We start from the raw sequence: 15,847 nt of genomic DNA on the forward strand, positions 1-15,847 counted from the left end.
CACTCTGGTAGTCTAAATCTACGGATTTCGCTAATAATTATAACAATACTGATCATTCGCAAACCCAGTCAACCACATTAACAAAAAGCGATTGCCATTCACCCGTTCGGCTTCATTCCGCTCAGCTCGTATAGCCCAGTCCCCTTTTGTCTGCAGGAAAGTTTATTTCTAGATGCGACAGGGATTACCCGGGCAGAGACATGCACGCATTCAAAAATCAACTTATGATTAATTCAGAAATCAGCTTAGAATGTGTTGAAAAATGTTTAAAAACTCATAGGGATGTGTTTCAAAATCATATGAATAATCGATAGACCAAAGTGCTCTGGATGCTAGACGCTTTGTGAAACAACATTTTTTTCCCTCAAGAATATGAATTTGCTGTCCCCCCCCCCCCCCTCCCACTGAAATTGCCGCCTGGGGGCTGATGCCCCCATTTCCCCTGCCCCCTAGATCCGGGCCTGTTGCGAAAGTGTGAATCTGGCAGCCTGGGCGTGCCAGTAAAATTTTTCCGGGTAACATCTGGCTACTTGCTGTTAATGCTTATACAACTACCGGTCACACTTATGTAGCCAGCAGCAGGAGAAGGTACTAATCATACACGACTCAACTGTGCATGCGTATGGGCCCACCTGCAACTGCTCAAATGAATCTAATGTAAAGAGTTATGACATCATGCTCATCGGAAGCAATTTGTTGTTCTGGAGCATTGCACAGTCTTCCTAAAGCCTTTGACACACTTTGCTGCTGACAGATGCTTGTATGAGCACTGTGGTTTGTTGTTTTATATAGACCATTTCCTTTACAACTGTGGTTTTATTTTCATTTTCTTATCTCATTCATGTTTTATTGCTGCAGTATTATTCTGCAGTATGGGGGTAAAATAATATCCTTTGTTAGAATATTGGTTCTTACCAGTTACTGGGTTATTTCCGGATCTCCCAGCTGTCCCAGGTCGTATACACCCTGTTCAATATCAAACCTCCACATGCCGTACAACACCTCTCTTGCAGTGCCTGTCTACGTAATTTGCTGAGCATCTCCACAATATTTTAAACTGCGTAAACCATACTGTAACTAAACACACCGCTCTACACTGGATCTTCTCTATCTCTTCTATTAACCGAATCTGGTAAGGTTCCCAAACCGACGAGCAACGCTCAAGAACTGGTCTTAATAGTGCTCTGAATGGCACTGTTTTCATGGCTGAATTACATTTCCTTAAGATTCTCCAAATGAAACTCAGCATGGCACATGCTTTTCTACAGTTTGGTTTATGTAGTAATTGCAATGCCCATATTTTATATGGTTTCCAGCGACTTGTTGCCAGCAGTGTAAACAAACACTTTGTAAGACCGGATATCATCAGGTGAAGGAGACGCAGTGATCTATATTAATTGTTGAAATTTTTAAAAGTCTCAATTGCAATTAAAAATTTACAATTTGCTAATTACCATTTTTTTTTAAAGTTAGTAAAGTTCACATAAACGAAAAGGCAATTTCCTGCTTATTTCCACATATCTGAAGATAGTTGTTACTCAAATGAAGCAGGTAAGCTGCAGATCATAATTTCCTTTAATTGTGATCAAGACTATTAACAAATGAACAGTATTTATATGCAAGTCATTATTGTTATTAATCTTCAGATTCAACTGCCAACCCCAGCACCAAGAACTGATCCTCTGCAGGTCTCTCTGTATTTTGCTGGAGACGTACAGCATTGCAACGTCCCTACAGACAACAGAATCATGCGTGAACAGCCATTTATTACATCCAATCAACAATTAACCTGGCTTGGAGTTCTAAGTGAATTTGTCAACTAGTATTACTTTTAAGAAAGTTTTCGCAGCACTTCTTGTCTCATCTTTTCCCCAGATACTGAGATGGATTACCTGATATATATAAATTCTATATTATCTTGTTTAAAAAACATTACTTTCACATTTTGTGATCTTTAGTATTTTACATTTTAACATATTATAATTCCTTCCCAATTGGTGAAATGTAACTTAAGATAATTTCTAAGGCTTCCACGAGTCTACCCAGCAGAAAGTATTCTGTAATTATAATCACAGAAGTGTGTGAAAAACAATTTACAACAGCCCAAAATGAGTGTACAATTATGTAGTGAATATGGAAAATAAATACAAACTTGCAACAAGCAGCCATGAGCCTGAAGGATCAAAACACATGGCTGAGATCATACGGCTATTATCTTGGTACCATGGGATGTGTCGCATAACGGGCTTCTCATTATCTTCATTGCAAAGGTAGTACAAACAGAGATCACCTGACCTGTAATATGAAAGAAAACAAAATCTCATAAATGTTAAGAGGTTAAAGAATTCATAAAAGTAGTGTGGCAGACATTATATGCATGTAAAACCGGTCTTTAAAAAAGGAAAAACGAACAATTTGTAAAACATCAGTAACTTCTAATGTTCATTCTCCCTTCCCTCTCAACCCCCCCCCCCCCCTCCCACCACTGCTCCCCCAAGCCCCAAGAGTTGATGCAAGTTTCATTCTGCCCACATTCTGAATAGCACCTTTCAGGCAGCAAATGTAAGCACGCATCTATTTAATAGCAGTTTACACACACACACACACACACACACACACACACACACACACACACACACACACACACACACACACGTGTGTCACATCATATTGCACATTGTCATTTTGTTGTAAACTTCAGTCATATTACAAGAGTTTAATTCTTTTAAAACACACAAAACACAAAATGTGGTTCATCATATGTTAGTTCCATTGTTAGTTAAATAATTATAAATTCACTGGACAAAATAATAGCTATCCCTTAATACGATACAGTGGTTCCTTTGGAATGCTGCAGATTGTGTACCATGTTGTCATGTGGCCTTTCATCACCGCAGTGAAGTTGTTTGTATGTGCCAGTCAGTTTGGAATGCTGCAGATTGTGTACCATGTTGTCATGTGGCCTTTCATCACCGCAGTGAAGTTGTTTGTATGTGCCAGTCAGTTGTATGGAATCTGCGCAATAAGATAAATCAAAGTGGAGATATGACAGAATGGCAAAAATGCACAACATGTCTGGACACACTCATGACCACATCGCAAATGATGTGATCTGATTTGTTTGTGTATCAACATGGACCGTTCAACAGATCTACAGAGAATGGTATACCACTCTCAGCCATGTAATCTGGTATGAAAACAATTGTCATACCAAGATATTAAAAGACTGAGACCAGAGAAGAGTCATGTCTCGTGAGTGACAACTGATTTCAAACCTGCCTGGAACTCCTGCTGTCAGCGAATGTAGGTCCATCTTAACCAGTTTGTGACAAATGCTGCCAAAGGAACTGCATGCAAGTGATGTTTCCAGCTCATACCACAGATTCTGGAAAATATTAGGTTGTTGCACAAGTTCACAGCATTTTTGTTTTGCATGTTAATATTCCAGTTGATATAGGTTTATTTATCAATTTTCATTTTATATTTGTAGTTTACTATTGCTATTTGAGTTTACATATTGCCATTTAGTCATCTGGAGACTGTGAGGGGAGCTGTGATGCCAGCAAATGGAGTGCCAAGTGGAGAAATCAGAATATTTCCAACAAATTCTTCTGTTTGAGTTCAACAGAGTGGTAACAGCAGAGGAGGCAGTCTGAAACATTTGCCCTGTGTATGGGGATCATGCCAAAGGAGAGCGCACGACAAGAAAATGGTTTTATCATTTTCAGGAGGATCATTTTCACATTAGTGACTCTCCATATTCAGAAAGACATTCACTGTTTGATGAATATTGTATAAACTTATTAATCCACCATGATCCACATCAGTGTACTCGAGAACTGGCGAACATGTCGAACTGTGATAGTTCCACCATCGTATGACATTTGCATGCAAGGACGAGGGTTCAAAAATCTGATGTCGGGTACCACATGCTCTAACCCAAAATTACAAAAATCAGCATGTGGCCATACGCTTGCTCATCACCAATTGACTTATGACCAAGCCAACCATTCCTTTCCTGCATTGTTACTGGTGATGAGAAATGGTGTCTTTATGCTAACATAAGGAAAAGAAAGGAATGGCTGAGCTCAAACAAAGCAACAGTTTCCCAGACGAAGACCCGTTCACATCTGCAAAAAATAATGTTATGCATCTGGCGGAACAGCGATGGTATGGTGTACTACATATTGCTTCCTTATTGTCAAGAACTGAGACGTCTCGCAGATGCAGTCGAAGAATAACACCCAGGAAGACTGCATGAAGTGATGCTACTGCATGGTAACATCAGTCTGCATTCTGCGAGACTAACAAAAAAGAAATACCAAACAGGAGTTGGTTTGGGAAGTCATTCCGCACCCACCTTATTCACCTAATCTTCCTCCCTCAGTTTTTCACCTTTTCTGTCGTCTATCAATAAACCTCCAAGCAATTTCATTTCTGGATGAAAATGCTTTTCAAACATGGGTCGAAGAGTTCTTCATCTGAAAACCAAGATTTCTACCGTCACGGAATCAGCATTTGCAGACTGTTGTTATAGTGAAGAATATGTGATAGATGACTAAAGTCCGCGTTATGTGTATCTGTTGCAGTTATTAAACTTATGGAAAAATGCTAAGAACTTATGCACCAATCTAATAGTTGAACAGAGGCATGTAGTGTGGTCTGAAAATTCACAATTTTGCCTTGTTTCAAATGATGCAAGGTGTTGAGTGTACCACTCGTCCAATGAGGGGTACAATCCACTATGTATGCAGGGTGTACATGCCAGACACAGTTCTGCATTTTTGGAGAGTTTGTCGTATCATTCACATTACTATGAACATGAACTACAATTTTTACTTACACCTTATTGGTGTCTAAATGTTGCCCTTTCTTCTAGGTCTTCATGACAAGTATACTATGAACACAGTTTCCCAAAATGTTCATAGATACATACCTGGGTTGATGAACAACCTGGTGTCCTACTATGTCTTGACTGGGTTGCTAAATCAGCTAATCTTGCATGCAAAGGAAATGTCTGGTGCTATTAGGAAGTGGATGAAATGTAGCAATCAACATCTGAGCAATTAGGTAGTTCCTCAGCATTTAATAATCAATTAGAGCCTTCAGCTATATATGGCATGCCTGAAGAAACATGTGGATTCTCTTGCTCACAAACTGATGACGTTATCACAGTTAGAGGCAGTGTTACAAGGTATTAGCATGGTATCCTGCAAGTGGCTAATTTTTTGTCTGCTGTGCTTGTATTAACTGTAAAGTTGTACATGTACTGGAAGTGTGGCAGAGCAAACATGAGAGCTTAGCTTGAGGTAAATACATGGTTTTTATTACATATAATGAAAAGGATAGTTGCTACTCACCATGTAGCAGAGATGCTGAGTCGCAGATAGGCACAACAAAAGGACTGTCACAAAATAATTTTTCAGCCGACAAGGCCTTTGTCAAAAATAGACGAACACAACTCACACACACATGACCACAGTCTCTGAAGCCACACTATTAGTAGTGTCTGTGAGTTGCATTTGTGTTTGTGTGAGCGTGTGTCTGTCATCTATTTTTGACAAAGGCCTTGTTGGCCGAAAGCTTATTTTGAGACAGTCTTTTTGTAGTGACTATCTGCGACTCAGCATCTCCACTATAAGTTGTGTAGCAACTATTCTTTTCATATTATTATTATTATTATTATTATTATTGTTGTTGTTGTTGTTGTTGCAGTTGTGAAGCAAGAAAGAGTACAAAAAAATGCCAAAAATTAAAACAGAAAGCACTTTTATTTTGTAAACATGATGTAAGGGGCACAAAAAGCAGATCTCCCTCCTGACTGGAGAGTGATAAAGTTTAAACAAAACCCATGTTTTCTAAACTTTACAAAACAAGCAGATATTGGAAACTTCTATAACATTTAAACATGCTACCAATTTTGACACGTAGTTGAAGGTCAACAGTTCACTTTTTACATGGCCTCAAGCTGCTACAATTCTTGAGTACTGCTTCAGTGTTTGGTATCCACACCAGGTCGAATTAAAGGAAGACATTGAAGCAATTCAGAGGTGGGTTGCTAGATTCATTACCAGTAGCTTCAAACAACATGCGAGTGTTACAGAGACGCTTCAGAACCCAAATGGGAATCCCTGGAGGAAAGGCAACATTCTTTTCACGGAACACTATTGGGAAAATTTAGAGAACTGGCATTTGAAGCTGACTGCAGAACGATCCCACAGTCACCATCATACATTTCACACAAGGATCATTAAGATAAAATATGGGAAATTGGGGCTCGTAAAGAGGCACATTTTTCCTTCACTCTGTCTGTTAGTGGAACAGGAAAGGAAATGACTAACAGTTGTACATGTACCATCTGCCACACACCATACAGTTGGCTCGCAGAGTATATATGTAGATGTAGATGAACATATCCCCAATGAAGTGGGGTCAGACCGCTCCAGCACTGCTGATGAATGAGGTTTGTGGTACTGACATCTCCGCAGTGTCGGGCACAGATGGTGTATTGTATCTGTCCTTAGTTCGTGGGTATAGCCTTCACTGCACTAAAAGCTATTTTTAAACCTCTGATCAAGATACAGGTAGGATAACCGTGAATGTTGATGTGCATCTGAGGGTTTTAAAGGAGCTGTCATACGGTGGCTACAATGATGTGTAGCTTGCATCATAATACTGTTAAACACACTGGCTTAATTATAAGTATTGAAAAATGAGTGGATATTTGGCACCATTTTCCTTTAGTACTGAAGGCTGAAACATGCAGAGTTGTGTACTGGACTAAGTCAGATACTTACATATTGGAAACGTATCAAAAATTCTCCTGGTAGACATAATATTTGTTTATAGCTTGAATAAACAGTTTTTGCATTCAGGGAACCTTTGACGATACCTCACATGGCAATCAAGACTACTGGTAGAGTATCTGTCACTCTTCAGAAGTTTAATATCTGAGGATGTCCTTTAACTGACGGTGTGAGCATGTACTAGAACTTTTGCTGAGGGACAGTAGGCATTTGTCCAAATCCCGGGCATTTCTATGAATGTTCCTAGTTCTTTGAATATATGAGATTTGAATTGTTGGCCTTGATCTACAGTTACAAATGTTGGTATACCTGATCACACGATACATCCATTAAAGAATGTTTTGCCTACAGTCTGAGCTGTGGCATCATCCATTAGGAGAGCTTCTGGCCATTGCGAAAAGCTGTCTACTACCATCAGCCAGTCCTTACTGCCTTCTGATGGTGGTACTGGTCCAACAATATCCATGAGGGCGTGATGGTTTGGTGGAGCAAAAGTGCCAAGTGAAGAGGTGACTCATTCCATTTCACTTACAACATTCCATTGCTGGATGAAACTTCAACAACCCTTTTATCTTAAGCCAAAGAAGTGCTCTCTTGACTAGGTGTATTATTGCTTTAACTCCTGAATTGGATCAACTCTGAAATGAGGAGATGGCCTGCTGTGAGATCTCAGACAACATACATACACACCCACACTCATGCAAATGCAACTCACACACACATGGATCATGTGTGTGAGAGTTGTGTTCACATGAGAGAGAGAGAGAGAGAGAGAGAGAGAAGAGGTGTGTGTGTGTGTGTGTGTGTGTGTGTGTGTGTGTGTGTGTGTGTGTCTATTCTGATGAAGGCCTGTTTGGCCAAAAGCTCTGTTGCATCTCACTATGTGGTGAGTAGCAACTATCTTTTTCATAATATTGTCATTATTCCATCCTGGATTTTACACCATGCTGAATCACACATAGCCTGTGGTATTGCTCTCACAATGAGAAAACAGTGATACACTGCATCCCGCCACCGAATGCATTATGTCCTATCGACAGCTAGTGTTCCCACCTGCCACGTGTGATGGTTATTGCATGTTGACGTCAAACGTAGGTAGTCGTCACATTAATGTGACTGGACCATGAATCTGTTGTAGGTAGTCTTCAGAGAAGGCATTCAGTAATATTTCACAGGATACCTTGTCATACCTACCAGTATTGAAGCTGTAATTACCCCATTAGTTGTTGGATGATGAAAGTCTCTTCTGATGATTACAGTATGATCAGGGAATTTACATAAATGCATATTGAGGTTTCGTTTGAAGTTTTCAGATAAATGAATGAATCTGGTAACTGACTGAAGGATCCTATTACAATGCCCACTCTCGATATTGGGCCTTGACCAAACAATCTCACATGCAGCTTAAATTTCTATCTCAGTGGAATTGATTTTCTTGTCTACTGCGACATTTTGCATTAGTCTTTCCCTTCAATATATGCTCTTAAATTTTCTCCAGAAATCTCCCTGCTGTCAACCTCATGCTTTAACCAGCTTTCTATATTTTGTATTATGTGAGCTTCACAGTGTTTTAGAAGCAGCAACCTGTGTGAGTGCTTCAGCAGTTAACAACTAGGATTTTAATGCTCATGCCTGTGGGGGGCGGAGGATTTCTTTGGATCTTACACTAATACTTTCAGGTCTCCTTTAGCTACCATTATTTTTACTGGATAGAGAGTCACCTAAATTAAAAAATCATTGTGTGCACCCCATACACAGTCAACCACTGGGATAGCAGCCCCTGATGTGTAGTGCTCACCTGCTCCACTTAGGGGGACCTTACAGTTCACAATCCTATGTTGGAAGTCAGAGCCCAGTTTATTGCAGAACCTTCACAGTCTCTGGTTCAAGCTTTCCACTTGACTCAGAACCACAGAGCCACAATCTGTTCTCAGGACAATCATGTAGATTGTGAGCTTCACTGAAACTCCACAAGCATGGCTGGTGTTATCAACCTTCTCTGCCAGTTGCTGACATGATCCCAGTATGATCTCAGAACCAAATAACAGGCATTGTTCTTTCTCAATGTGTGCCACATTCTGCAGTTGGTAACACCCTGTTTCCCCATTGGCTGCCAGAATAGACTCTTCACCATACTGAATGTGCTCCCAACCATATAAACTGGATGTACATGGTGTTCCTTCTCATCCCCTTGGTACCATTATTTGGTTTACATTTGGACTGCCAAAGATTTGCATCTGCCTCCTCAACACAAGAAACAATGCTTTTTCCAGCAGATGTAGTGAGTCTCACTGGCTCAGCTTCAGTTTCAGTAGAAGACAGCAACTGGAATGTGTTGGGATTGGCGTAGCACCCTAAGTTCTCCCCGTCTCCCCTGATCTGCTGTGTAGGATGTCTAGATCTATCACTGACTCACCACTCACAGTTCAATGGACAAACAGTGATAGACCCTGTATTCCCTGCAGAAGAGACAGTATCCATAGGAGTGGGTAGTATTTGGGGTACCTTTGACACACGATTCTCAGTAGCCCTCCCAACACACCCATTTACAGCTACCTTCAAATCACTTGACGGTAGTCAAGGCACTTTCTAACTGAAGGACAACAACTAACTTGTCCCATGCCCGAGAACAGCATACACAGAAGTGCTGCATTGTGCCTGATGCAATATTTTACAGAGCAGTAAACAAATAGCATTAAACTATGTTTTTAATTTATAGGTCTGATTTGTTACAAACTTCATCAGTAGCCTTTTAGAACTGAAGTGATTTACAACCAAAATGAGATATCTGTGCTGTTACTTTAGAAAGTAATCAGTGAACTTTAAACAGTGTTTCAGAATTATGTCTTCCACAAGGAAGTGAAAATGTAGCAGGTAAGATAGTCAATCCATAACTCATCAAATTCAGTTTGTTGACCTTTGCAGCTTCCCTGAGAGGCCAATTTAAGTCATGTGGAATGGAGCTATTTGATACGGAGTTTAGTATCAAATGAACTATGAGAAAGTAAGGTACATTCTTCCATCATTGTCATTTCTTACCATGGCATACATAGTTTCACACAAATTAGTTGTGATTTTGTTAATGATACCCATGTCTAATTCTATTAATACGATATAGCCATGCCTGTGTTGTTCTGGTTACGATGCAAAGTTCCTTTGGACATGCATGCATGTTCAAAGTAACAGGCACTGCAGTGACCACAGCCATTATGAAACACATCAAATGAATTCACAATTGCAAATAAGGACAACCGTCAACTGTAGAATGGAATGATGACATTGAAAATTTGTGCCGGACCGGAACTCAAACCCAGATTTCCCACTTATCGCATGCAAGTCCAAAAGACCAGGCACTGCGGCAACCACAGCTGTTACAAAACATATCAAATGAATTTGCAACTGCAAATAAGAACTACCATTAGCTGTAGAATGGAATGACGACAATGAAAATTTGTGCCAGACACTCAAAGACAGATTTCCCGCTTATCGTATCTATCTGCCAATATCGGGCAAGCGACATTCAAGTACAACGTCTGACCTGTATGTGAATATACATAGTGGATGTATGAGTACAGGTCATAGATGCATGGTTGACAACATATGAACGTTTGGTCTGGCCATGAGTCATCCACAGATAGTCAAATGGTAAGGTGAATACACGCGATAAATAGGAAATCCAGATTAGAGTTTCATTGTCATCATTCCATTCTACAGTTGCAAGTATGATTTCACTTGATGTATTTCATGACAGCTGTGGTTGCCACAGTGGCTGTTCCTTTGGACTTGCATGTATGTCCAAAGGAACTTTGCATTGTAATCAGAATAACACAGGCACTACAATATCGTATTTATCTTCCGATACCAGGCAAGCAACTTTCAAGTACAAGATCTGACCTATACGAGAATATACAACGTTGGATGTACAAGTACAGGTCGCAGATGCACGGTTGACGACATATGGAGGTTTGGGCCTGGCCATGACTCGTGCACTGTTAGCCAAATGGTAAGGCGACCACACATGATAAATTGGCAATCAGGGTTCGAGTCTCAGACCGGCACAAATTTTCATTGTCATCATTCCATTCTACAGCTGATGGTAGTCCTTATTCACAATTGCAAATTCATTTGATGTGAATTCTGTCAATGGCTTACAAAAAGCCCAAATGATCAGATGTCAGAGAGGCATGAAAATACTTCAGGACTGCTTGTCACAAACAAATTGAAATGAATTACTTTAAAAAGCCTAGGTGATCAGATGTCAGAGAGGCTTAACTGAAATTTTACTTTGATGTGTTTCTCCCCCTCTAATTGTTTAAAGGTTTTCAGCTGAGGAGTAAGCTACCCACACTTAGTTCCATAGCAAAATCTGTTAATACGAAGATGAATGGAATATGATGTGTTAGAATGTTTCTCCAATAAATACTTTATAACACAGTCTGTGCAATTGAGTTTACTTTTCTATGCCGCTGTGACATCATATTTCTGTATTCTGAGTTCCATTTCGGCAAGGCATCATAACCGAACCTTCACACTTGTCAGCCCTCCTTAACCTTGTGATGCCGTTGTCCACCACAGTGGACAGCTGTTGAAGTCACTTCTTTGTTGTTTTTGGTATCCGGAGGCTGCAAATTCACACAGGGCACAGCAGCAATAGGGAGTAACTACTGGAGTGGACTGCATGCATTTGCAGATATTTAGGATTGATTAAAAATGCCAAAGTAGTGACATTAACAGCTGTCCACTGCAGTGGACAATTGCGCCAAAGGGTTATGAAATGATGGTCCATCACAACAGTGAATGGTCTGCTAAACAAATATAGTAGGGTTTTAATGATCCCCAAACAACTGCACAGAACTCTTTCTCACCTACATGGTAATGCTTCTCTAAGTTCAAGAGTAGTCTTCAGGCTAAAATACTCACTTTTCAGTGTCTCAATTTTTCACTAAAACTGCATCTACCCCATAACCACCAGTCAGTTGCAGTTGCAGTTCAGTCATGGCACTGATGTCCTACTGTGCCAGAATTGGGGAAAATGTCAGTGTCTTTAAGGTTATATAAAGATGTTTCTTATTCCTCATTCCATGAAAATTTGCTATCCCCGCACAGTTGTTTCTGTAGTATTCATGTCTTAGTTCTGGGGTTCTTCATGTCTTAATTCTGAAGTTCTTCGCTGAACACATACAGTAGGAATGTATTTCAGAGAAACTTATTGCATCAAAAATATATTGAACAACTGTGAGATCTGTTGTTGTCATGGTTGAAGTTCTTAGTCCAGTTTGATACAGTTTTCTACACTAGTCGATTCTCCTCAGCTCTGTATAACCACTGCACCCTACATGCATCTGACCCTGGTTGATGTATTCAAGCCTTAGTCTCCCTCTCCAATTTTTATGCCCACACTTCCGTCTATTACCAAACTGATGATTTCTTTATGTCTCACGATGTGTCCCGCCAACCAGTCCCTTCTTTCAGTTAAGTTGCACCACATATTTCTTTTTCTCCCAATTGAATTCAGATCTTCCTCATTAGTCATTCAATCTACCTATCACTACCCATCTTCAGTAGTCTTCTGTTACACCACATTTCAAAAACGTCAGTTCTCTTATTGTCTGAACTGCTTATTGCTCAGATTTCACTCCTATAGAAGGTTGTATTCAATACAAATACCTTTAGAAATGACTTCCAAACACTTCAATTTATATTAAGTGTTAAGAAATTTCTCTTTTTCACCAATCTGTACTTTAAATTCTCTCTACTTTGGCCATCGTCAGTTATTTAATTTCCCAAAGAGTAAAACTCGTCTAATACTTTTGGTCTCGCAGTTCCTACATCTACATCTACATCCATACTCCGCAAGCCACCTGAAGGTGTGTGGCGGAGGGTACCTTGAGTTCCTATATCGGTTCTCCCTTCTATTCCAGTCACGTATTGTTCGTGGAAAGAGGGATTGTCGGTATGCTTCTGTGTGGGCTCTAATCTCTCTGATTTTATCCTCATGGTCTCGTTGCGAGATATATGCAGGAGGGAGCAATATACTGCTTGACTCTTCGGTGAAGGCACGTTCACAAAACTTCAACAAAAGCCCGTACTGAGCTACTGAGTGTCTCTCTTGCAGAGTCCTCCACTGGAGTTATTACATTATTTTGAAATCTGATGTTCATTTTGCATACTAGTTGGAATAGTTTACTTATATTCGTCTTTCCCAAGGACCTCAATAAATCTGAGAGGTGGGCATCTACTCCAAGAGCCTTGTTTCAACTTCTTTTACAGTTCGATCAAATTCTTCTTGCAGTATTGTATCATTCATCTCAACTTCATCTGCTTCTTCTTCTCTTCCTATAATGTTGTCTTCTAGTTTGTTTCCCTTATACAGACCCACTAAGTATTTCTTCCGCCTCTCAGCCTTCCCTGCTTTGCCTAGTATGGACATGCCATCTGAGCTCTAAATATTCATGCATGTGCTTGCCTTATCTCCAAAGGATATTAAATTTTTCCATATACTGTGTCTGTCTTTCCCATAGTCATGCATACTTCTACAGCCGTGCATTTCTCCTGCTTTGCCAGTTTTCACTTCCTGTCAATCTCATTTTTTAAATGTCTGTAATCTCTTTTGTCTATTTCATTTGCTACATTTATATATTTTCTCCTTTGATAAATTACATTCAATACCTCATGCATTATCCATGGATTTCTGCTGGGCCTTGTCTTTTTGGCTATTTGATCCTCTGTTGTCTTCACTATTTTGTCTCTATGGCTACCCATTGTTTCCTCATATATTACTTACCCTTGTTCCAGTCAGTCATTGCCTAGCACTCCAATTGAAACTCTCAACAACCTCTGGTTCTTTCAACTTATTCAGATCCCATCTCCTGTAATGTATTACCTTTCTGAAATTTCTTCAGTTCTGCAGTTCATAATCAATAAATTATGGTCAGCATCCAGATCTGCCACTGGAAATATTTTGCAGCTAAAAATCAGGTTTTGTAAGCTCTGTCTTACCACTAAATAATATTCTGAAACTTTCAAGTGTCTCCACTTCTATTTTATACTTCTTACAATTTTGTGTACCTGTAAGGACAGTACTTGTGCTAACTAGATGCCCCAAAAATTTATTGAGTGACAAACATAAACTTTCTGTATTTTGCAATGACTGTTAAGCAACTTAGGCTTTCAAAAGTGGCTTCGGAGAGACACTATGTCAACCAAAGACAAATCATATATTTCATATATTACAGAAAGTGGTGAAAGTTGTCTGCCGACCCATTATTGAAACTGAGTGCACAGCTGCATAGATTATAAACCATGACTTTAAACCTGTACATTTCACCAGATTTTATGAAGTCACTCTTTCCCCAGTAAGTTTTGTTAGTATCAAACTGCCCATAGTGGAGAAATACATCGTTCGTTTCAGATAGTTCATGGCTTCATCTATTTATAGCTATGAATAGATAATAGGGCTGATAGCAGATCTGGATAACAAATGCGTATGCCAGAGATTCTCTTTTCAGTTAACTCGAGTACTACTGTAGGAGGTGGCAAGCCAGATGGTGACCTGAGGAAATGAAACAGGTGACCATTCAACTGGAGGAGAACTGGCCAGCAAACAGATTAATGCGCTCTGCATGGGTACCAACAAACAAAACTAACCACACTCATTTGACAAAAACAGAGTTTTACACTGTGTGTTGAACACTTTACATATCACATAATGCAACATTTCCTCTGAGAATATTATTGCCTTTATAATCACAAAATATGCCTAGAGGCAGACAAGCAAAGAGGCTTCTTTGGGACAACCTCTTCATCACAGAGTAGCACTTACATCCAATACCCTAAATTATTTGTTTTGTGTGTGTATTTTTTTTTTTTTTTTTTTTTTTTGGGGGGGGGGGGAAGACAATGACTACAAGTTTAACATCAGTAACACATTTCCTTTTAATTTATATTGGACAAAGCCAATAATTTATCTTATTAACAAGTTAGCAAATTCTACATTAATATTATTTTTAAATCTTTTTTGTTGTTGCATGTGCCACAACCCTATTTAAAATGGTTTTTATTATTAGTGCTGAAGTTTATTTTCTTTAGTTGCTTAGAGACAGAAGACAATACACTGCTCTGAAAAACTTAAGAGTGAGAAAGATAAAGTAACATAAGACATTAACTATTTGGTGAAAATGAATTAAAGTGTAGGTCCCCTAGTAGTGCATATAGAGTTGGACACTGCCCCACAAAATGAGGCAGTAGGGAAAAAAAAACCAATGTGTGTGAATCAGCAAACTGTTACAGTGCACTGTGGCAGTGTTCCTCATTACAACATGGCCTGGAGACATTTACATGACTTCACACAAGGAACGACTGTAAGGAGGACGAAGTGTGATGAGTGTAGCCCAGGAGTTTTGCATTGCTTACAGCACTGTTTTGCATTGCTTACAGCACTGTTTCACCACATACAGTGGGAGTCCTCTGAACCACAGGTCCTCTTAACCACAGGACTGCTGCCTGAAAGAGAGAAAATGGGTGACCATGCCCAACTATAGCAGCAGATGACTACTGCATTGTGCTACAGGCGAGAGGGACTCACATCAAATAGCAAGTGCGATTCTAATTACATTTAACAGGACTGCAAGGCATGCAAAATCTAGTTCTGCAGTGGCACTGAGATTGAACAGGGGTGGTCTCTCTGCCCGGCAACTAGTATGTTGCGTTCTGCTGACACCCATACATTGGCAGCACCATTTGTGATGGTGCTAAGAGGATGGAGATGGGACCAATGAGGAGTGGGGCTGTGTGCTCCTTTTGGATGACAGAAGATTCAGTAGTGATTTTTGAAGTACCCTCATATGGCTAGGAAGATGTAATGCAACCAGGAACACTGTTGAACATGATCATTTTGGTGGTCTAGGTGTTATAGTGTGGGGAGGCAAAATGTTGCTTGGGTGTACTGATCCCTAAATATTTGAACAAATAAAAAGATTCACACAAACATAGCTTTCGGCCATTAAGACCTTTGTCAGCAGTAGACACACATACACACACAC

The 15,847-nt window shown here is 39.8% G+C and overlaps 1 protein-coding gene across 1 annotated transcript in view; it reads right to left on the reverse strand.

The window, feature by feature from the left end:
* LOC126162516 (uncharacterized) overlaps nt 1-15,847 on the reverse strand; it is a 427,861-nt gene that overhangs the window by 396,369 nt on the left and 15,645 nt on the right. Inside the window, exon 2 of the mRNA XM_049919080.1 lies at nt 2,153-2,295. Coding sequence (XP_049775037.1) covers nt 2,153-2,295 — 143 coding nt within the window. The remainder of the gene's footprint in view (nt 1-2,152; nt 2,296-15,847) is intronic.

The sequence above is a fragment of the Schistocerca cancellata genome, chromosome 2 (assembly GCF_023864275.1).
Source record: "Schistocerca cancellata isolate TAMUIC-IGC-003103 chromosome 2, iqSchCanc2.1, whole genome shotgun sequence".
Classification (NCBI taxonomy): Eukaryota; Metazoa; Arthropoda; class Insecta; order Orthoptera; family Acrididae; genus Schistocerca; species Schistocerca cancellata.